The sequence below is a fragment of the Callorhinus ursinus genome, unplaced genomic scaffold (genome assembly GCF_003265705.2).
Source record: "Callorhinus ursinus isolate GAN/ISIS: 27379988/994484 unplaced genomic scaffold, GSC_fseal_2.0 scaffold46, whole genome shotgun sequence".
Taxonomy (NCBI): domain Eukaryota; kingdom Metazoa; phylum Chordata; class Mammalia; order Carnivora; family Otariidae; genus Callorhinus; species Callorhinus ursinus.
The window spans coordinates 10,123,688-10,147,763 of NW_027397108.1; the positions used below are offsets into that span (position 1 = coordinate 10,123,688).

Sequence of the window (24,076 nt, forward strand, 5' to 3'; positions counted from 1 at the left end):
ACCCCCAGGGTCTTCCCTATTCCAAACCAGAACCAATTCCATTCTCTCCACCTTTCCCCAAATGCTTGATCACATGGTCTCTCTCCCCTAAGGCCCTCAGTTTATTAATGTCCCAACGAATGTGTCACTCAAAATAACCATCATACTCATCAGTGGAAAGTCAACCAAAAGGAATCGATACCTGTTCTTGGATGCCATACCCTGTTAATCCAAACTTTAAGCATTAGCCTTTGGGTAGCCTCACCATGTGCTGATGCCAACCAGGATTACTAATTACTAAATCCCTCCTCTTCTACTAGCAAGGGCAACTTTTTATAGTCAGCTCTCTTAATCCTATATTTACATGCAACCTACAAGAGACACTTCTCCCACTTCAATTTCATCTTGCTGGATTTGGTCCATGAAGGTAATTTTGGATGCTGAATTTGTCAACCAATTTATTTGCTCTCCTTTCCAGCTTTGTATCACCCACAAACTCAGTAAGCCTATTTTTAAATCCAAATTCATGATAAAAATACCAAATGAACAGGGCTCAGAAGGAGGGTCTGGGCCCCCCACGATACCAGCAGCCGCAGATTCACGCCCCTGCTGGGCGCTGACGTCATCTGGCACCCTGCACGTGGCAGCGGCGCTCTCCAGGCGGCCTTGCTCACAGGCTGCGGCAGCCGCGCAGCCACCTCCATCCGCTCTGTGCCGCTGCTCTGGACGTGGGCCGCCCTGCACAGCAGCACGTTACAGAGGCTAAGAAGAAAAACACCAAGCATGCTGGCAACAGGTAAACTCCCTTCTGAGCAATCTTCTGATGGAATACTTTAAAAGTACAATCTGGGGAACGAGTTTTCGTTCAACAACTGAACTAACATGGAGCTTCCGATTCTACTCCAAAAAGTTACGCAGGAGACCCGAATGCTACGTGAACCTAAAGGCCCACTGTCATCGCTCGATGACACCCGGCAGCCACAAGGCTGCAGGTTCAGGGCCCTCGCTCAGCTTCCTGTCCACGAATCCCAGGGGTGCTCGCTCCTCTGGTGAGGCAGGCATGAAACACTCAACTCCCTTTTTCTGGCAGCAGCCAACTATCACTGTTTTGTAACCAAAAAGGGAAACTTTTTCTATAAAATGACTCTATATACCCCTTTAGGAAAATAAAGCCAACCAAAAAAGCCTGTTTATATCTGAATCTTCAACAAGCACTTTGCAATTGCCGTCACTCCTAAATATGGAGTCTTAGAAAATTAACAAGTCCTACTCAGCCAGATCTCTATGTGGCACAAAAATACATGTGCAACGTTGTGGGAGTGAGTGCTCTGAAGTGCGTCTGAGCCGTGTGCCGAAGGGCATTCCAGCAGGGCAAGCTGCCACTCAGCACCACCCAGGTCCCTCTGTCGGCCGCCGCAGTGACATGCACAGGAAACAGCAAGCATCTACTCCATGGCTTCCGGCAGTGTTAGCACCTGGTAGGCAAACGATTCCCTGAAGTTACTTTAAACTTTACATCTTACAAAATGATACACTCTAGTACCATGCCTTACCGGCAGCCCCAAGACGCCTGGTAAGCAAAGGAACCATTTCTCTCATAATCCCTGAGATTCAAGGTCACACAGGTAGACCCAACAGGGAACTTAGTCCAGTGGTTCATCCTCAGAATGGAAAAGGCCCTTCCTCCAAGAATGGTTACAACATGGCCTGAGCAGGAAATATGTACAAGAACATCTCCCTTTTCATTTCCAACAATGTACCTTTGGAATTCAGCCCCCCTTTTCCAAGGATTAACAGATTCTGGGCTTAGTAAGTATAAGGTATTCAGTCACATCATACAGAATAATTAGTAGCAGTCTCTAGAACCCAGGCGGCCTAACAGACTGTATCCTTGTTTTATTTATTTTTTTAAAGGTTTTATTTGACAGAGAGAGACACAGCGAGAGAGGGAGCACAAGCAGGGGGAGTGGGAGAGGGAGAAGCAGGTTTCCCGCGGAGCAGGGAGCCCTATGCGGGGTCGATCCCAGGACCCTGAGATCACGACTTGAGCCGAACAAACGCAGACGTTTAACGACTAAGCCACCCAGGTGCCCCATCCTTGTTTCATTTTTATTTTAACTATTACTATTAATGATAAAACTACTATTTCTGGGGTGTTTATCTTATGCTAGGCATGCTCCTTTTATGGGCCCTCATTCTTAACAACAACCAGATAGGCAGATACTATCTTTAATCCCATTTTACAGACGAGAACATCAAGACCTAGAAGTCAAGAAACACACTAGGCTGGTCAAAGGCGGAGCCAGAACTGAAAGGAGACAGTCTGCCCCAGAACTCACACATGCAACCACCAATTAAGACACTAAGCCACCGCAAACGAAGTCAGAGGTCTGAGCACTAAAGAATCTGTGCATCAATTAACCTGACCACTTACCCTAACGACAGTTTTGATGTCTCACACCTTCCGCATTCCCCCACCATCTGTCTGTGTGTGGGACCCCCCTCCTCACCCAAGCGTGTCGAGAATGATGGTTAGTCAACAGGGCAGGAGCAGGGGGTCTACACACGTTCCTGCCCCCACCTCTCCAGGTGCTGGGCTCCACGCACAGCTGTGAAGGAGGGCAGAGAGCACTCAGACTACAAGCCCAACAGCTCACTGCAGACCCCGGAAAGCAGGGAATATGTATGTTCACTTCTACGTGTGTTTCAGGTCCCAAAATTCACACACTTTAAAATTACGTGGCATGATCCTCACAACTGGATCAGACAAGTAATTCTGACTCCCTCTGCTAATGGTCCTTCTCTCCTAGGATGCCCATGTGTCTCAAATGCAGCATTATTAACATACACACACTAAGTAGGTTTCACTGAGGACCAAATGTTCATGCCTTTCTCAAATCGAGAGAAAACGCACACGCACATTTCTGTGTATTTTTTCACTGAACCATTTTTATTGCTCACCTACAAAGTGCTCTGATGCACATAAAAGTGTTTTAGTTGTACATGAATGTTCCTGGCCAAATTCTGCTTAGACATACACTCAACAGAAACGCACATGTATGCTCATCGTAAGATGGGTCCAGGAATGTTGACAGGAGCACCCCTTTGCAATAATCTGAACCTGGTGACTTTCCAATGCCCACCAACCACCAGACGCAATGTCCTATTTTCATAAGAGAATACTACATAGCCCCAAATGAGCAAACTATTACCACAGGCAACAAAGACAAATCTCACAAAAACAATGCTCAGTGAAAACAGCCAGGAGAATCAAGACTCCCTCTATAGGATGTTCAAAACCAACCTAACCTGCCCTTCAGGTGGGCATGGAGGAGTGACTGCAAGGGGCGCAGGGGGGTTTCAGGCATGGCGATAATGCTCTTTTCTGAGCATTATCTAAGCACAGAGGTGTGTTTGCTTTTGTAAAATTCATCAAGCCGTATAGGACTATGAAAATTCATCAAAGTTCACTTTTTAAAACAGCACTTTCAGAAAAACTCAACTGGCATTTGGTCCCTTTGAAGCCATCAGCACCACGTGGAGAGGCCAACCTCCAAGTAGAGGTGGCTGCAGAGGTGCTCCCCAGCAGGCCCGGGTGCTGGGGGCTGCACCTGGTCCTCGGCACATCCACATGGGTACTGACAGCACTCGGGGCAGTGGCTGGACCTACTGAGGTCACACAGCTTCCGCTGGCAGAACAAGGCATGTGGTGGGATGGGACTCAAGGCCTGTGCTCTTTTCTCCACACGATGCATCCGGTGCATAGCACAGCCATGAAACAAGGAAACACACAGGCAATGGTCGATCAAGGCGCCCCTTTCAGTGATCTGACTTCAGACCTCAGAATAGCAGCTCTTCCCTGACTACCCTATGCAGGCCCTGACTCTTCTCAATGGCAAGCTGAAATCATTTCCCCAAAAGGCACTTTCTTCAGACCAGCCCATGCACGCAAGGATGGGCGGGACACACCTGCCCTATCGGACAACTCAGAAGTCATCAGCTAGAGCAAGACGGAATCCACCCTGCCGTCCCACAAGAAAAACCTGTTTGAAAGCCCAGAAAGGGGCTAAATATACTCCAGATGCCGATTCAATACCACCTTTCTCTGAAGGCCTCCTCAACTGTAAAACTACCCCTCCCGGGAGAAACATTTACCGAGAAATGAATGCAGAGCGCCGGGCTAAATCCTGGGCACAAAACACACTCAAGCTCAGCGTGGGCTCTGCCTGTACCTTCCGGGTGATGTGGGTTCTTCTGGACTCAGAGGCCGTCCCCAGAAACAGTAAACTCCGTGTGCATTTTGAATGAATCTCCTCGCCTCTCTTGCGGCGAGAAGACCAGATGACGGAGCCACATCGCCAGCAGCAGCCCCCTCTCCTCGGCAGCCGTCCACCAGGGCGGCAACGACCCAGTGCCATTCCCAGGAGCAGCACCTCAGCCTACCCAAGGACTCAGCAGGCAGGCTTCCCTCGGGATGCCTCCCGCACACACCCGCAGTCACGGCAGCCGAGGTAAGTAAGTGTGTGCAGCCCGGCCGGGAGGCCAGCCAACAGTCCAGGGCCCTCCAGTTTGCGACAAGCAGTACATTACAGAAGCACCAGCTGCTCTATTTCCTGGTTAAGGGGCTAAGGAATTTTACTCGAGTCTTCTTACTCCTGAAAGGGCAGCGGGCATGTTCCATGTTCACATTAATGAACAAGGCTCTAAATAAGCACGAGACCCACTAGTCACCAAGGCCAATGGATGAGCAACTAGGGCCTCCAGCTGCAGCCCAGGACCGCCTGGATCACTGAGTGGGAAGGGAGGGCTTAAATAAAAGGCAGATTCCTGAGCCCCGTTTGAAACGTGCCCTGAACCAGACTCAATGTTTGGGGTGAGGCGGGCAGAGACGTGCTACTTGGTGCATAAAGCCCAAGAATTCACGAACAGAGGTGTTACCTCAGCTCTGGGCCACAACCCCACAGGTCTCCCAGCCACGGCACCACCGACTATTGCTAGAACACCACACCATTCTCTAGAGAACACTTCCAAAGTGCAAGTAAGGACAGGAAATGACTTACTCCACAGGGCCACTGCCCCGCCGTCTAGGAGCTGCTTCCCGGAGAAGGGAGGTGTGCAAAGACCACCAAACTAGAACCCAGAGTGCCGGCACAGCGCCGGCGACAGGCCTCCTCCCAGCAAGGAGGGAGTGCGGCTGGAGTCTGTGGGAACAGACACGAGGGGAGAGGCGCCGAGACACAGGTGCCCTTTGATTCGGCGATTCTCGTAGACGGTTGTAAATTTTACCGACAGGTGAGAAATAAATCGAACTGGAGAGAGGTGCAATGTTCCTGATGAGGAAGATAGGATCAGAAAGATGTCAACTCTCCCGAAGTACAATCTATAAGCGAATGAAGTACTGTATGGTGACTAACAAAAAAAAAAAAAAAGGTGAAAAAAATAAAAGAAAAAAAAAAGAAACCCAATCAAAATCCCATTGGAACTTTTAAAAATACCATTTCAAAAACGAATTCTGGAATGCATGTGAAAAGAATGCACAGCAAAGCAATGTTTTAAATAAACGAGCAAAACCCTCCAGGTCTGAGAATACAGCGGATGGCTGCAGGGACGAAGACGGGGCGGTACTAGAACAGGTGCAGACCCCGCCCCGCGCAAGTACGGTTCCTGACCCACCTGGCGAGCACACATGCATGTGGACACACTCTTGGGCTTTTTTCTCAGGCATGGATTGGTCTGCTTCATGGTTTTTGGTATCTATCTTTCTATAAAACGAGAGCGTTTCTTTAGCATATGTTCCTAAAAGCGCACTCGGGGACGGAGGCCCATGTAAAGCTGCACTGGGACAATGGGTGCCTTGACATCCTGGCTGGGGGGCGTCCTGCTCTCCCGCCTCACGGCCCCCCAGCGGTGCCTGCCTTCATCTGCGGCTGGCCTGACAGCGCCCCCCGTGCAGTCTCCACCAAGCTGCGTGCGGCTCACTCCTCTACAGTCTCTGCGGGAACACGTGCTCACGCTCCCTTCTCCCCACCAGTCCCTGTTCTCTGTGGTCCTCGTGGTGCCATCTCCCAGACAAAACCAACACATCACGTGGGTCAGCGCTCATGGCTTCTGGGGCAGTGGGAAACCTTTCTGCGGACCCGCCCCTCCCCCCCACGAGGAGGGCTGTGGGAAGCTGGAATGGTGGGAGAGGGGGCGGCAGGGGTGGCACTTCCCTCGGTGGTCTCAGGACCACCTCTGGGGCAGGCGGGGCAGGGGCAGGGGCTGCAGCCTGCGAACAGTCGGGGCACCAAGCGCTTTAGGAAGGCTGGAGCTCAGCGCCCAAGATGATACAGGGTGGGAGACATCAAAGACACAGAAGTGGACATCGGTCCTCAGGTAATGTCTCCTGAACAACAAACACCTAACGGCTTTTTGCCTCCCATCAGCAAGCTCAAGGCAGAAAACATCTCATAACGATAAATATGTGAAGCAGCAAAACATAGAAATCCAGCTGCTCATTTATAATCTCCTGGCAGGGGCGGCTGGGGGGCTCAGTCATTAAGCGTCTGCCTTCGGCTCAGGTCATGATCTCAGGGTCCTGGGATCAAGCCCCGCATCGGGCTCCCTGCTCGGCGGGAAGCCTGCTTCTCCCTCTCCCACTCCCCCCGCTTGGGTTCCCTCTCTCGCTGTGTCTCTCTCTGTCAAATAAATAAATAATCTTTAAAAATAAATAAATAAATAAATAAATAATCTCCTGGCAAACAAAATCAGAAGGAGAGCTGGGGACAGAACCCTCTATCTCCTGACTTGCAGGCTGCACCTTCTAGTCATAAGTGGATACTGCCACGTGGCCCCACGGACAGCTCACGTGACACCCACGCACCAGAACCGGGGTCCTCACCCAGAAAGAAGGCTGGAAGAACAACTCAGACACAAACAAAAGTAAAGCACCTCCTCCTTTTCCAGCCCTGCCACTCCGTCCAGACGAAAGCAGAGGCTTAAGAATGCCAACGGGATGCAGCGTGCGGTTTCCTGTTAGCTTCTAACAGGCTCTACGACATACTTTCCATAAACACTTACATCATGATTACAATAAGCATTCAAGCAGCGAGGGACCTGTTTCGCAGAGATAATTTCCAACACAGGACGGAAGCCGTGGACCCCGTGCACGCGTGCTGGGGCCGACAGCCCTGGGTCACACAGAGGCGAGAGCAGCTGTCCCCAGCCGGCTGGGAGACAGTGGCCACAGCAAGCCCTTCAAAGGGCACATCCCCAAGTGGACATGTGTCTCTAGTGCCCCTCCCCCCCCCCGCTTCCGTGTAACACACCCACAGTACATGCCACGGAACCGGGAAGGGCTGAGGGCCACGAGAAAGTGTGCTCGTGGCAAAGCAGCTGAGGACGTCCCCACAGCCACCACGAGCACAGGCCCCGCTGAGCCGCTGTCAGAGGGCAGTATTCTCCCATGGAGCCCGAACGGTCCTTCACCCACCCACGAATTACTGACAAAAAGCTACTCAAACTGATAATTGTGTTAAGCAAATATCTTGAATCAATTCACCAAAGATGGACAGACAAGCAATAAATAAATGACAATTGGGTTTTTAAAAGAACTGAAGCAAAGAGGAACAAAGATGGTGTGCTCTAGGCCTAAATACTTTTTAAATTGAGGATAAATGACCAAGTTTCCACATATACATAACAAAATCAATTTCTGATATGAAAATAATTGAATTGCTGTGCCTGCCAAGAGAAAAAGCAAGTAAGAGGAAGGGAAATGAAGTCAGTACTTGGTAGTGCACACCAAGCCTCCCTGGTTCCGACTTCTGTAAGACGGCTTAACTCCTCCAGCAGCTTCGCTGAGCCTGGGGCTACAGACACTCCTGCACACACAGCAGACTCGATGGTGCGGACACCCCAGGCCTGCACAGCCTAGCCTCGGCGGCCTCCTCAATGGCTCCTCATGAAATGAACAAGCACAGCCTCCAGGGAGTGAGGCTCTCTTCCCATCAAAGTCCTAGGCCCCGAAAAGGGTTCTGCACCATGACTGAACTCTGCAATCCAGCCACCTACTCCAGCACAGGAGGAAGCTCTGGTCTGCGGCTTTGACAGCAGACACAGTACCCAGGGAGCGTGGTGTGCGCCGCCCTGGCCACAGGGCATGTGCACCCCTGAAAACTAAAGCCAACTAACCCTACTTTCCCTCTGTCATTCTTCCAATGTGCAGCACTGACCGGCAGTGAATGTGCAGTACAGATGTGACAAACCCATTATCAATGTCACAGACAAGGGCAGAAATCAAGCACCAGCGACGGCTGAGCCTGGTTTACTGAAGAGCAACAAGAAAGCTCTCCCCATCCTTCCTCTCCTCTTCCCAGCTCTGCTATTTCTACTAGACCTAAGAAGAGCACTCCCTTGTAGTGAATACCACGGGTCCACTGCCAGCAAGCTGAAACCCAGCACTGCCTCCAAAGGGATCCACAGATGGCCCGGGAGGGTAACGGCACCCCAGACGCTCCACGTAGGTGCTGAGGGGGGCGGAACACTAGCAGGGATAACATGCTGCTCCCAGTGAGGCTGGAAACGCCTTCAACGAAGTCAGGTGGTCAGGTGGCTGTCGCCAGGCCAGACTTCTCCGAGAAGGGTCTAGAGAAAAAGGTGAGCTCTCCCCCGCCTGCAGTCACCAGCGAGCCTGGCCACTCAGGGCTCTGCGATCGTGCTCCACGGAGCCCCAGGATCCCAAAGGGCTAGGACTGCATCAGCGTGAACACAGAATGGCGCACAGGACGGGAGCCAGGCCCAGAGGTCAGGCTCACTACCCGGCACCTTACCTTACTTGCTCCCAGGTCTTGGTGGCCAAGTGCAGCACCCAGAGATCCTTGTAGTGGTAGAACTGCTCTCCGTCGGGAGAAGCAAACTCCCCTCCAAAGATCCACAGCTGTCCTCCGCCCTGAGGCACCACCACAGCCTGTGAGAAGAAAGAGACAGGTCAGGGCCGCCACGCAGCTCTCAGCCAAGTCCGCGCCCCCAAGATCCACCAGAGCATGACACAAGGTGGCTGTAGCCAGCACCCACACTCAGTGATCACCTTCCCCTGCGTCTGAGGGGAAGATTCCTCAGAAATCCTGCATTCAGCAAATCCTCCAAAGTCAAACACCTACCACACGTCCAGGTGTTCCTAGGTTGCAAAACAGATTCAGACAACCCCAGATCCCCTTAAAATGGACACAACTGTGTCAAACGTTCACAAGAGATCTAACACAAACTGATATTTATCTCTAAGAGCCTGAAGCACAACAGCAAAGGCAAGCGAAAGCGGGGAAAACAGCACCCTTGGGGTCGCACATCCCGGAGGCTCAGGCAGTCCCACACCCGTGGGCACAGGAGAGGCCAGGGCAGCAGGAGAGCCAGGCCGACCAGGCATGTGCAGCACCAGGCTCTGAAGACCGACGTGGGCATATTTCAACTACGACAGGGCTGGGGCGCCTGGGTGGCTCAGTTGGTGAAGCACCTGCCTTCCGCTCGGGTCATGGTCCCAGGGCCCAGGGACCAAGTCCCACATCGGGCTCCCTGCTAAGTGGGGAGCCTCCTTCTCCCTCTCCCACTCCTGCTCGTTCTCTCTCTCAAATAAATAAAATCTTAAAAAAAAAAAAAAGTGTGACTGGGCTTAGCAGAGTATCAAAGTTCTCAGAGAACAATGGTCCCGGGGCACAACTCATATACCAACGCACCCATCTGAGTGGGGAGGTGAGTGAGGACGGGAACTCCAGGGTTCAGGTCACTTCCCATGGCCAAGGTTACTACCTCAATGAAAATGAGGCAAGAACACCCAGCACCCCAGAAACACAAGCATGAAAGCACATGATTTGCCCAGGAATCACACGCTGGGTTCCCCCATAAGAGCGGAAAAATCAAGTCCAAGCATGTGATTAAAAAGCATGTGTCAAAGCAAGTCAAAGCATTCTGATTTTCCAGAAAAGGGAAAATATCGTGTAAGGGCATGTATTTCAGATAGCTAAAATAAGAGTGAATGCTACTCCACGTAAATCGACCTGTATAGATGCAAATAAACACCGATTCGGAGAATTCTAAAGGCAATTTCTGGACAATCTGGTCCAGGGCTTTGAGCTGTGGAAGAGTAGACCTCTTCTCCAAACATAAGCTTAAGTGCAGACTAACAGGTGGTATGAGTGATACTGGAAGCCCCTGCCCAGAACCCCAAAACCTATGCCCCTTCTCACCCTGGGGACACTCTGATCCCGAGGCCGCACATCATTTCAGAATGCCTGGCCTCTCTGGGAGCTTGCTGCAGGCTACATGCAAACGACCCACAACTGCCTGAACCCACCAGAGCCACACCCCCCACTGGCCACCCAGTGACAGAGTCCTGCTCCCTTGAGATCTCATCCGATGACACACAGCCTGGTGGGCAGCATGATTTCAAGGACAACTGTGATCTGGCTGGTTTTACCGTGAGGTGAGATGATCCGGAAACCGCATGCCTGAGAGGACAGACTTCACAGAAGTGACTCTGCAAGCACCCTGCAAACCCGGGCTGTGACAGAGCAGAGGCCGGGCCGGTCTACGTGCGATCACCAACCATGGGTACCCGGGAACGAAGTCGACACACAGGTGCGTCCTTCACACCAGAGGGGCCTTCTTGCCCAGGAGCTCAGAAGCGGTGGCCGTGGCCGGAGGCAGCGTGGCAGGGTGGGGGAACTAGATCCGGGGCCGTGGGGACCTCACAAGGCCCCCCTAAAAAAGCGCACACTGGGTGGGTCAGGCAGTGGTTCTCAGGAGGCTCTGTCCCAGGACACCCGCAGAGCACCGCAAAGCCCTTACAACAGCGCAAGCCCTTTGCCCCGCCTGGCACCTAAGGACACTGCAGAACTGGGGCTCTGTCACCAATGCCAGTCCTGCCCTGCACTAACTGGGGGTCCTGGTGGCGTACTGAGGGTGACACGGCCCTCTCCACTCCCATTTTAATCCGTTTTGTATGTGCTCTCTCAGCACAGATGACCACCCTATGAAGAGACGAGCCAGTTTCCTAGCACCCTAAAACACCAGTCCGTGTGCAGGGAAGACATGATCGTTTCAAATCATTAAAGCAGATGCGGTGATCTGCTGAGGCCCAGTCTAACACTTCTGAGTTTGGTGAAGTTAGGTGGTACATTCATGCTACACAACACAAAGGTGCCTTGAGGTCCCACGTTACAGAAGTCTAGCTATCATACAATGCACACACACAGTGGATTTGCATGTACTGACGAGTACTCCAACAGGAAATACCAACATGCAAAAATACGAATTACGTATTTTTTTTAAGATTTTATTTATTTGAGAGAGAGAGCACACGTGCATGTGAGCACAAGCCAGGGATGGGGGGTGCGGAGCAGACTCCCCACTGAGCAGGGAGCCCAGCACAGGACTTGATTTCAGGACCTGGGACCATGACCTGAGCTGAAGGCAGACACCTAACCGACTGAGCCACCAGGTGCCCTCAAATTACGTGTTTAGACAAGAGATGCAAAAATACAAATTAATAGTTCTGGAAAAATGGACAATGGACTTAGTTTCCTTTTTAATTCTTTTCATAATGAATATTACTTACATAATCAGTTTTTTCATTCCTTTTTTTTTTTTAAAAGATCTATTTGAGAAAGCATGCATGCACATGGGGCAGAGGGAAAAAAATCCCAAGCAGACTCCCCACTGAGGGCAGAGCCCTAAGAGGGGCTCGATCCCACAACCCCAAGATCATGACCTGGGCCCAAAACCAAGAGTTGGACACTTAACCAACTGAACCACCCAGATGCCTTGGTTTTTTGTCATTCGAAAAAATGAAGTCAAAACTCCAGGCAAGAAGAGCTCTGTCTTCCACATCCCATTCCCCACTTGCCGGCAACAGCAGGCCCAGCACAGTGGGAACTCTGGAAGCTGCACGAAGGTGGGTCTACAGTCAGCGACCTCATAGTTTCATCTAACCTACTCCTCAAAGACTGTGAACACCAAGAGAAAAGTTCACATACTAATCAAGAGAAGACTAAAACTACAAAGAGCCCAGGCATAAAACCTGCCCTTCTGACCAAGAGGGACCAACGTGCAACACAGCAGCCTCCCTCCGTCAACAAGGGGAACACTGGACCATCCACGAAGCAGCTGTAACCAGACAACAGGAAGGCCAGGACCATGCTCCTGAGAGATGGCAAACGGGCAGGATGAGCCCTTTGACTCTGGAGGCACTTTCTGCACCTGACGCGAGTAAAGGAGTGCAGCAGGGCAGGTGATCTTACTGAGCTGAGTTCAGGGATGCAGAGGGCTGCTGGTTTGCAGGCCAGAACACTGGAGACAGAGCACACTGCAAATCCACACAGGGGCCCCACTGGAGCCTTCCAACCCCAAGCTGCACAGCTGCGGGGCACGACCACAGAAGGATGGGCAAATACCCACCAGGGCGAAGGTGAAAGCCTGCAAACAACCTGAGCTTACAAGGGGCCTGGAGACCAACAAGTTCCAAACCAGACAGTGTGAAAAGTGTCACTGAGCACCCAGGGGATTCGGTGGAGACCCCGGAAAGGCCACACCCTCGGGCTAGGCCATCCAGGGGGAAAGCCTCAAAGGATCACGATGATCTGCTGGTGACTGAACCGTGTGCCAGGACAAATCTCATCCTTCACTGATAGATGAGAACAAAACCCAGATCGTCAACAGGCAGCATTTGCCAATCTAGCCAGGTGCTGCCAAGTGCCAGGAGCACCCTTTGGCATCCAACCAGTATCTAACCATACATTCCGAGGGGGAAAATGTGACCCATTAGAAGTGTCAGTGAGCAGAAGGAGACCCAGAAGTAAGATGAGAGAATCAGTATACGAGGATGTGAGAACAGTTATAAATATGCCCAAAGATTTAAAGGAAAATATGAATATAATAAATAGACATGGGAATGGTAATCAAAAACCAAACAATCTCTAGCATGAAAAACACCATCTGTAAAATGAAAAATGCACAAGTTCACAGCATATCCACTGTGAAGGGCAATAAAAACTATCCAAAATGAAGCCAAAAAAGAAAAACACTGCAAGAAGAAGAAGAAAAAAAAAAGGATTCATTGACTATTGGACAATATTAAACAGTCTAACATACACCTAACTGGACTCCCAGAAAAATCTCAAAAGTACATCAAAATCAAACTGCTAAAATGCCAAAGGGAAAGAAAAATCATTTAAGCAGTCTTAGAGGAGGAAACAGACACGTTAAATACAGGAGAACAAAGATGAAAATGACCACTAACCTCTCATTAGGACAATGTAAGCCAGGAACCGGAACATCTTTCAAGTGCTGTCAGTCTAGAATTTGCTATCTAGCAAGCATATCATGTAAAAGTAAAATGAAGACATTTCCACTTAGAAAAAAAAGCTGAAAAAAATTGGTATCAGCAAACCTGCACTTCAAGAAACAGTAAATGAAGTTGCAGGCTGAAGAACATTACCAGATGAAAATGGAGGAATGAAGTGTCCCAGAAACGGTAAACTAGTAAATCAATATAAGATATTTTTTTCTCCGTTTCAAGATTTCTTTACATAGTAACCGCCTAAAGCAAAACCGGTAACACTGCATTGTGGGGATAACAGCACAAAGGAGAGAAGAAAATGTGGGTATTCTACTGTAAAGTTCTAACAGTTTTTGGAAAGTGGTATAATATCATTTGAAGGGAGACTGTCCTAAGTTAAAGATGTGTATTGCAAACCCTGGAACAAGCATGAAAACAAAGACGAGGGACAGCTCATAAGCCAACAGAAAAGATAAAGAATGGATATTAAAATACAATCAACCCAAAAGAAGCAGGGAAAAAGCGAAAAGGAATACAGAACAGGTGAGACAAAGAGAAAACAAACAATATCAAAGACATTACTGCCATGTCAATAATCACATTAAACATAATGGACAGGGACGCCTGGGTGGCTCAGCTGGTTAAGTGTTTGACTCTTGATTTCCGCTCAGGTCTCACTCTCAGGGTCGTGAGTTCAAGCCCCATGCCCAGTGTGAGGCTTACTTATAAATGAATGAATGAATGAATGAAACAGACAAATACACCAATTAAAAAACAACTGTCATACTGGATAAAAAGACCCAACAGTGCTGTTCATAAGAAATGTGCTTTATAATTTTTTTTTTAAGATTATTTATTTGACAGAAAGAGAGCGTGAGCAGGGGGAGTGGCAGGCAGAGGGAGAAGCAGGCTTCCCGCTGAGCAAGGACTCCCTGATGTGGAGCTCTATCCCAGGACCCTGGGATCATGACCTGAGCCGAAGGCAGATGCCTAACCCCCTGAACCACCCAGGCGTCCCAAGAAATGCACTTTAAATGTAGAGACGCAAATGGATGTAAAGGATGAAAACAGATATGCCACGTAAACACTAATCCTAAGAAACGTGAGGTGGCTGTGCGAATAGCAGACAAAGGGTACGTCAGGAGATTAGCAGGGATGAGGCAGTAAGGATAGGGAAGGTGTGAACAATATCAACCCACCTGACCTAACAGGAACACCATATCCAACAACTAGAGACCATATATTCTTCTCCAATACACACCAAAGATATACCAAGATACGTATGTTAGGCCAAAGCATAGGTCTCAAAAATTTTAAAAGGTCTGCAATCATACAGTGCTCTTAGACTGCCACGGCATTAGATAATAATAACAAAAAGAAACCCAGGAGATCCCCAAGTGTTTGTAAATTAACACACTTCTAAGTAGTCTAACGCATGGGTCAAATAAGACATCCACAAACTCATTAGATCACTTCAATCTGAGTGATAAAATGCAATAAAATATGTGGGATGCAGCTAAAGCACTGCCTAGAGGAAACATATAGCTTCAAATGCTTATATTAGAAAAGATGATTTAAGGGGCGCCTGGGTGGCTCAGATGGTTAAGCGTCTGCCTTCGGCTCAGGTCATGATCCCAGGGTCCTGGGATCGAGTCCCGCATCGGGCTCCCTGCCAGGCGGGGAGCCTGCTTCTCCCTCTGCCTCTGCCTCTCTCTCTCTCTGACTCTCATGAATAAATAAATAAAACATTAAAAAAAAAAAAAGAAAAGATGATTTAAAATACATGTTCTACATTTCCACCTTAAGAAAGTGGAAAAGGCAAATTAAACCCAAAGTGAAAGGAAACAATAAAGAATAGAAATTATTAAAAAAAGAAAAATGTATAAACATTTAGACAAATGTATAAATTGAGAGGGAAAAAAAAAATCAGTGAACCCCATGTCAAGAAAAATAGGAACAACTACACAGAAACATAACTTCTGTTTGGGATCCAGCATTGAGATTTTGAGTCACACAGAACTTTCTCCACCTTTTAAGAATGATTTCAAAACTACTACATGAGAAGTACTAGGCAAATTACTTTCGTACCGACTTCAAACTAGACCCATCTTTTAAAGATTAGAAGGCACTTTAGCCACTTAACATAACCCCAGTCAGCCAATAAAATTAGGAAATTCAGTCTAAGAAATCAAGCAAAGGGCAAGTCACGTGTGTGCTGCTAACACAGCAAGGTCAGACACACCTAGGGCTCCGCATCTCCAATGCACATCAATACAAAGCAATCCCGAGAGAGAAGCCTTTCCAATGTACCAGTTAAAGACAAATAATGATAAATTACATCTGCACTCCCTGCAAAATTACGTGTTTTTTTAAGGTTCTTAAGGAAATAGATAATAAAGAAAATCTCCCCTTACTTGCCAGCCCTAAAGATGAAGAAAATGGGTTTTAGGGTAAATTAAATTCATCTTGTTTTTTTCCCCTTCTGCAAAAAAAAAAAAAAAAAAAAAAGTACGTGCATTACACATGTGGGGGCACCTTGTCACATTACTGATGATGCTTAAACTGAAACATCTTTATAATAGTGTTTTCTAGGGAAACTAGTTTGCATGCCTGTACTGAAATGCACAGAAGTCACACTACTGTGCAAATACACCTTCAGCAAGACATGTTTTACAAGTCTAGTTATTTCAAATAATCCGCCCCATTCAAATATTTTTAATAGATTATCTGTGAGTAAAAACAATATACAGCTCTATATCAAAGGAAGAAAAAGATTTAAAAAAAGTTTCTTGGCTACAGAAAGAATAAGGAACAAAGTGGTTCATTTGGGAATTAGCAACAGGATCTTATAATTCCAACTCAAAAGTTTCAGTCTCATCCAAGTTAAATTTCCAAATTCCTTCTATTTCATAACTGTTTTTTTTTGTTGTTTTTGTTTTTGTTTTTATTTGACAGAGAGAGAGAGACAGTGAGAGAGGGAACACAAGCGGGGGAGTGGGAGAGGGAGAAGCAGGCTTCCCGCTGAGCAGGGAGCCCGATGCGGGGCTCGATCCCAGGACCCTGGGATCATGACCTAAGCCGACAGCAGACGCCTAACGACTGAGCCACCCAGGCACCCCTACTTCATAACTGTTAAGTGAGTGAAAGGGAAAGCAGTAAGAAAGGGATCTAATCGAGGTCACGGATCCGTGCCAAATTTCTCCAAGAACTGATTTTTATTAAGGTCACTGTCAGTTAAAGCTGATCTCAGAATAAACACACTGTACTCTAAAATGTCCTGCAGCAGAAGAAAAAAATTTGCCAGAAGATACCCACAAAATGTATATTCACCTCAAAACATAACACAAAAATAACACATTCAGGGCCCAATAAGGAGATCTTAAAGAGTTTACGTTTTAAAAAGTCTAAGCACTAATGAAATGACTTCCTACGATATCCTAAAATATGGATTCTTCTTATGGAAGACATCAAGGCATGGGCTGGACCACCCGGCAGCTCCTCACGACAGGCCTGGCCGACTGGACAGGGAAGTGAGGTCACTGGGCTGGAAGCTTCCCTACCCAGCAAGCTTATCCACCTAGGCCCTCTCCTGAGTGATTAACTTGCATATTTGGGAAATTAAACAATAAAACTAAAACAACGGTAAATGTATACATATTCATGCACACATACACACAGTGGTTTGGAAGTTACTGTTGAAACCGACAGCTGGGCCTCACAAAGACAAAGCACGGCCGCACCGCTCCAGGGGCGAGGTAAGCTTGGCTTCACCAGCACCTCGCCCTCACCCGTCCCACGAGGCTGTATGCCGCCCAGGCACTTGGGTCTGCTTATTGTTGCATTAACTGGAATCAAGTCACATCTGGAAAACCCTAAGTTCCCCACTCTCCCTCCAAATGCCAAAAAAAAGCCCATCAGAATCCAAAGTAACAGACTCGGAAGAGATTTGACAGCAGCTTCAGCTTTGTGAAAGTGGGGGTCCAAAAAACGCATGAGGCCACCAGGACCAGAGAAAACCCAAACCATGGGACATCGTCAGGAAAGGCAAATTGGTCTTTTTTGTCACCGTATCCCAGCCCCAGAAGGGTGCCTCGAATGTACAAGATGCCTCCTAACTCCTGAGGGAGCAACCCAGGACCCCCGCCACGCCTGCTCCCAGGGACTGCATCCCACATATCCAGCCAGGATTCAGATGGAGGCTGACACTTCCTGCAGCTCCAACGGACCATCGTGGAATTCCGCTCATCTCACGAAGAAAGATCTCTTACACGTTAACCTCTCTCCGAAACTACTTACTGCTCATTAATGCACTAGACTGATAAGAACACAGAGGATATTTTTATCCATCAACTGTTTTCTATTTCAGGGGAGAACCCCTTTTGTTTCACGTGAGTTTTAGTGACTCCTTTGGGAGAAACCATCCAGGGATCAAGAAGCCGTGATCTGACGACGGCCACCTCCTCGTCACCTGTCCCTGTTCTCAGCGGCCCCCTCCCACTGGTGGTGGCATCCTCACGGTCTAGGCACAGCTGTGTGACTGCGTCCTCCTCCCGGAAAACGGGGTGCCAAGAGGAGCAGCGAGTCACTGAAGCCTGCACACACCCGGCCAAACACACCCAGCAGGCACCAGCACCCTTTCCTCTCTCTCACTGGGCTGTGTTCTCATAGAAAAGCCACCTAAACTCTCAAATTACACACTAAAATCAACTTCACCCCCCAGAACTCCAGAATCTAGAAGACAAAGAATGGTGTACATGCAGGCTTCCTCTTTCCACCCCCTATGCCTCAGTTAAAGAGAAGATAAAGAACGTGACCTCTGACATCACACTGAACAAGTCTATAAAAAGGAAGGTTTTAGGTCACAGAATTCAATGTCGTAGAATTTGGACTGTAATGACCTTCAGGCCAAGGACTTTACAACCAATTTTCTGTTCCCTGTAGCTCTGATTCATTGTGAAATTCAGAGAAAGCGGCGAACCAACCTTAACTACAAAGATATTATTAAGTCCCAGACTAGGAAAGTCCTCCTAAGGCATGCATATGAATCAGAGCCTGCTGAGCACTCTGGCAAAATAATGGCATTTAAAAATCACAAAGACTTTTACACTTATTCTTCAAGGCCACAGTTAATAACTGTGATTAAGGGCGCCTGGGTGGCTCAGTTGGTTAAGTGACTGCCTTCGCTCAGGTCACGATCTCGGGGTCCTGGGATCGAGTCCCGCGTCGGGCTCCCTGCTCCGCGGGAAGCCTGCTTCTCCCTCTCCCACTCCCCCTGCTTGTGTTCCCTCTCTCGCTGTTGTCTCTGTCAAATAAATAAATAAAATCTTTAAAAAAAAATAACTGTGATTAAAATGGATAAGAAAACAAACTCAGGAGAAGCCCCTGAGCCCACATCACGTGACATGGGCCCAGAGTGGGACTGCTCCATCAGAACGTGAGCATTCTTGGGGTCCAGGAATCCAAGGAGTTGTCTGGGAGGGCTGGGGACATGGACAGATCATGGCTGGGACAAGACAGGACTCGTCCTCAGCTTGGAGGGCTGGGGCAGATCATGCATTCTCAAGAACTAGGGCAGTCTCTGGTGAACAGATCAAACTTCAAGATCCCATTATTTAGGACACCTGGGTGGCTCAATGGGTTAAGCATGTGCCTTCAGCTCGGGTCATGATCCCAGAGTCCTGGGATTGAGTCCCGCGTCCGGCTCTCTGCTCAGGAAACTGTGCTCGCTCTCTCTCTGCCAAATAAATAAATAAAATCTTTAAAAGAAAAAAAAAGATCCATTACTTATTAAAATCAAAGCTTACTAAGATCGTACTGCTAAACCTGCAAGTACATTCTTCTTTTCTAAAAGACAAACCAGTCCAAATGCCTGCCAGTCTCTATGTGCAGTTCAGACAGGGAGGTCCTCCTCGCAGACCCAGTTTCAGATCAGCAGGCTACCCGTGAGAGAACCCGAGAAAGGATCCCACGTACTGCGGAGGGATGCTTCACTTGCACCACGACAGGCTCGTACAATCTTTTTTCTCCATGCTGAAAACGTATCACTCATTCAAATTATTTTTTGTGCCCTGACACTGTTCCCAGTCCGGGGTTAGGACAATGAACAGAAAAAACTAAGGGCCCGTCCTCGTGGAGTTACAGAACCGGACAGGGGCAGCAGCTCTGACAGAGCTCCCCAGGGAAGCAGAAACCAGCCGACAACAGGCTGACTTCAGCACCCTTCATTATCTCTGGTTATGACCCATGTCGTGCCTCAATGACCACCCTGGAACATTCCATTTCTCCCGAGGAATTCCTCTCGCTAGCCACCAGGTCTGGGTCCTGCGGGAGCCTCTCACTCCAATGGAGGAGGAGTATCCTGCCACGCGGCTGCTGTGTGCTAGGCACCACACAACGTAGATTTACCTAGATTTTTTCCCATGCTCTTCAGGCCACCTGGAGAAGGTGTGCCTCTCCGTCTCATAAGTGAAGACACTGAAGAGCAAGAAGCTTAGCAATGCGTTCAAGTCAGTGACAGCAAGTGGGACCATGTGTAAGGTCCCCTGCCTTCTCTACCAGGCCACCTGTCGTCTACCAACTCCACGAGCACACAACAGACCCTCACAGGAAAAGAAGGCGGAGGGTCAACACAGACACATACCTGGTGAGCACAGCGCCTTGGAGGTGGATTGGGGATCTCCATTTTGGTCCAGGAGTCCTTCCTGATATTGTAGATGTATAGCTCATTATACATAAATGTCTGCAAAAAGAGGGACTTCATGTCATCAATGAAACCTCCATGCAAGTGACAGCAGTGGAAAGCAGGATCTCAATCACTAGCTTTCCCCAGGAAACAGGTTTCCTAAAGCCATGTAAATCATACCAATGCAGGAAGCCTGTGGCTAGGCCCCTCGGATCCTTTGGGATAATGACAAAGAAAAAAACTGTCTGCCCACCGTGCCTCTTAGCACGTAAGGTACCAATACCCTTTGCTGCTTGGCAAGGCATCTCTCAAAGTCAAGCCTGGTTCTTAAAGGATGAGAATTCAGAGTGGGAGATGAACAAGTTAAGTCAAACTCACAGGGACCCTCAGCATGGAGGGAAGGCAAACTCAGGCTTTTCTAAATGTTTCATACACAATTCTGAAACACAAGTCTATTTGGTCTGCTCAAAAATGAAAATTAGCTCTACAATTTATCAGCACTTTCTTCCACTATTCAAACAACTGAAACCCATCATGAGCATATGAATAATCAAGCCAAGTGAGCAGTGTGCTGGTCGATCTCAAGCAGGCGGTAAGAGCTGTGGGTCTAAAGCTCACTGAAGGATCCTGGTGGCTTCTCAAGGACAAGGTCGCATGCCAGTCCTACAGGCCCAGGAGGTGGGACCAATGCATATTTGATATCATGGCTTTAAACTAATTTTACTCAAAATGAGACCCATGAAAATTTGAGGAGAAAAGAAAAAAATATATACTTTACTTTTTGGCCATTGAAATATTCACCTCCGAAAAGGATTAATTCGTCTTTCTCAGGATGAGCAGAGAAAGAGGCATGTAACCTATAAGAGACAGAAGCAACAGTTCAACACACAATCCAGCCACGTGGCGCCCAGCTGAGAGCTGGCCTCCTTTCCACCAGAGGGCTGTATCAGCTCCCCAGACTTCTGTCAAAGACAAGCCTGGCGCTGGGAACTTAGCTAAGGCCCCTAACCCTTAAAATCACTCACAGCCACAACACCAGGAGGGCCCTGGACCTGGGTGACTCACACAGCATTTGGGTAAAAACCATCAGGCAGTGGGAAGTCTAAGTGCTCCTAATTTAAGTGCCACATTTCCCACAGCTAACTTATTTTTACAGGTCTATCCTCTTAAATCACAGTCAAAACTGTTTATAGGGGCGCCTGGGTGGCTCAGTCGTTAAGCATCTGACTTCAGCTCAGGTCATGATCCCAGGGTCCTTGGGATCGAGCCCTGCATCGGGCTCCCTGTCAGCGGGAAGCCTGCTTCTCCTTCTGCCTGCCTCTCCCCACTGGTCATGCTCTCTCTCACTCTGCACTCTCTCTCCAGTAAATAAATAAATCTTTCACTGTTTAAATAGTCCAGTAAACATTTCAATATGTATCCAGATAGCTTACACTAAAAAACACAAATAGCTTCCTACTTATATCACACATGAGGACAAAAGACTAGCTAAAAGGAAACTATAAATACACGTGGCCCATCCCAGCAGAAAGTAAGACAGTGAAGGGGTGGGAGGGTGAGACAATCACTGGAAAATCCCCTTCTTTCAAAACCCCTCCTGTGGCCTTCCTCAGGGGCAGCTATAACAGTAATTTCAGGAAGATCCTTCATAAAGGAAGACAAAGGTTTCAATGTCAGATAAGTTTGAGAAATCAGACAACTCTCTTTTTCTCTTGGGGATTTACTGTACACAAAAACATTCTATAGCTTTAGAAAGTCTGCCATAAAGAAACCAATGTTATAAAATAGGACTATGCTGGGGCACCTGGGTGCTTAGTGGGTTGAGCGTCTGACTCTTAATTTCAGCTCAGGTCATGATCTCAGGGTCGTGAGATCAAGCCCTGGGGTCGGTGTGGAGTCTGCTTGAGATTCTCTCTCTCTCTCCCCCTCTACCCCTCTCCCCGCTCATGCTCTCTCTCCCTAAAATAAATAAATCAATCTTAAAAAAAAAATTGGACTACACTGTGGAAAACAGTCTCACAGTTAAACAAAGAATTAGCACATGACCCAGCAGTTCCACTCCTAGGTACGTGCCAAAGAAACCTGTAAACAGGGACTCGAAGAAACACCTGCATGCCCACATTCATCACAGCATTACTCACAGGGGCCCAAAGGTGGAAACCCAAGGGTCTATCGACAAGATGAATGCGGTGCATCCATACAATGGAATATTAATCCGTCTTAAAAAGGAATGGAGTTCAGGTTCATGCTACAACATGCATGAACCTTAAGGTTATGCTAAGCGAAAGAAGCCAGACACAAAAGGACAGCCGTTGTGAGACTTCACTTATGCGACTTCACTTATCTAGAAGAGGCAAATCAAACACCAGGAAGTAGTGGTCACCAGGGGCCAAGAGGAGGGGCATGGAGAGAGACAGTTCACGGGTCCAGAGCACCGTGAACGTAAGGAATCCCAGTGAACAGCACAGTTAAAAATGGTTAAAATGGGAAATTCTATGTTAGATATATATTACCACAGTTTCTTAAAAATTTCAAAAGGAAACCATGTTTCCCAAAGTTAACCCCAAATTTTTTTTCCACTTAATACCTATTAAAATTTTCTATGGAAAATTAACAAGCACAGCTAGGAAACAGTAATCCAAGTCAGGCCCAGAGCCCCCACAGGGTCCCCTCAGGGTCCCTGCCCTCCACACAGGCCACACGCACCCCCTCCGTCATGCACCTGGTCTATGGTCCTTGCTTCCCCATTAAATTGTATCGCAGCCAATACCTGGGAATACATACACTCACAAAACTTGGTAATTTTCATGGTTTTTTCCTATAATATGATGGAGAAGGATGGGGGGAGAAGTTACTAAGGTTACTGACTGAAAGATCTCATCATATCTCAGCTCCATCAGAAAGCATTCCCAGCTGACCAGGGAAGAGCCAAGGTTCCTAATTATATCCTAACATTAAATCTGGCTTTTTGGGCACATTACTTTAGGGAAGTTTTTAAACGTCACCAAAAGGTGGGGGGGAGGGTGATGGGGGGGAAATCAATCCACATTCAGAATGGCTTCCCTCAGGGGTGCCGTAGGTACGAAGCATTCACGATCTCAAGGACTCACTTGCTTTAACCATTCCAAGGACAATGTGTGTCTACCACATGTGTAACTTCTGTGTCCCCCGGGGTAACACGCCAAATACGGGGGGTAAAGTACATCCCGCTTCCTGATGTCTCTTACGTGAAGACAGGGACAACTCGCAACCCCAGGAGCTGCTGGATAGCACTCTGCGTCACCCTGTTCTGCACAGGGGCCACCATGTTGTCCCCCCATCTCTGGACAGGGGAAACTAAACCCCGTGTCTGAGGCGGTGGGATTTGGGCATCAGAGGCACGACTGGCACCCCCCTCCTGACATGCTGGACCCGGGCCTCCACCCGGGCTGGTGGCAGCTCTAGTAAGATTAATCTCATTTCTGTGGCACCTGGGTGGCTCAGTCGTTAAGCGTCTGCCTCCGGCTCAGGTCATGATCCCAGGGTCCTGGGACTGAGCCCCGCATCGGGCTCCACCTGCTCTACGGGACGCCTGCTTCTCCCTCTCCCACTCCCCGTTTGTGTTCCCTCTCTCACTGTCTCTCTCTGTCAAATAAATAAATAAAATCTTAAAAAAAAAAAATTAATCTCATTTCTGACAGCAACACTAGTAAGATTAATTTTTATTCTGAGGGAAAGGAAGCGAATCATTTCTCGACCAAACCAGTCTCGTGTGCTTGTGAAGTTAATGCATTTCCCCTTCTCTGAAGGTGGTATCTTTTCTAGGGTCATTTGGCCTTTCCTGATTCCTAACTCAATGCATTCAGGGTTTTCCCTCTAGCCTGTTAGTAGCAAATACAAGAATTAGAGGGCCCTAAATCAACTTCTAACACACCTGGAATTCAGAAGCTGAGAGGACAGCAATTGACACACAAGAGTAAGAAAGAGGAAAACCAAGGCCTGCTCGTTTTGGCTCATTCCAAGTATCTGAAATCCTACAGAAGACTCTGGAGTTCTTCAAGTAATTTACAAATTCATTTAAAATGGCTTACACACGTTTATGTTTGAAAATCACACTTGTCATTACT

At 48.2% G+C, this 24,076-nt stretch overlaps 1 protein-coding gene across 2 annotated transcripts in view; it reads right to left on the minus strand.

Annotated features, from left to right (window-relative positions):
- Positions 1-24,076, minus strand: part of KLHDC4 (kelch domain containing 4) — a 49,722-nt gene that overhangs the window by 21,640 nt on the left and 4,006 nt on the right. For both annotated transcript variants that reach the window (XM_025860433.2, XM_025860432.2), the window contains exons 3-5: positions 20,749-20,827; positions 19,929-20,027; positions 8,790-8,926 (exon numbers count right to left, since the gene is read on the minus strand). In XM_025860433.2, coding sequence (XP_025716218.1) covers positions 8,790-8,926; positions 19,929-20,027; positions 20,749-20,827 — 315 coding nt within the window. The remainder of the gene's footprint in view (positions 1-8,789; positions 8,927-19,928; positions 20,028-20,748; positions 20,828-24,076) is intronic.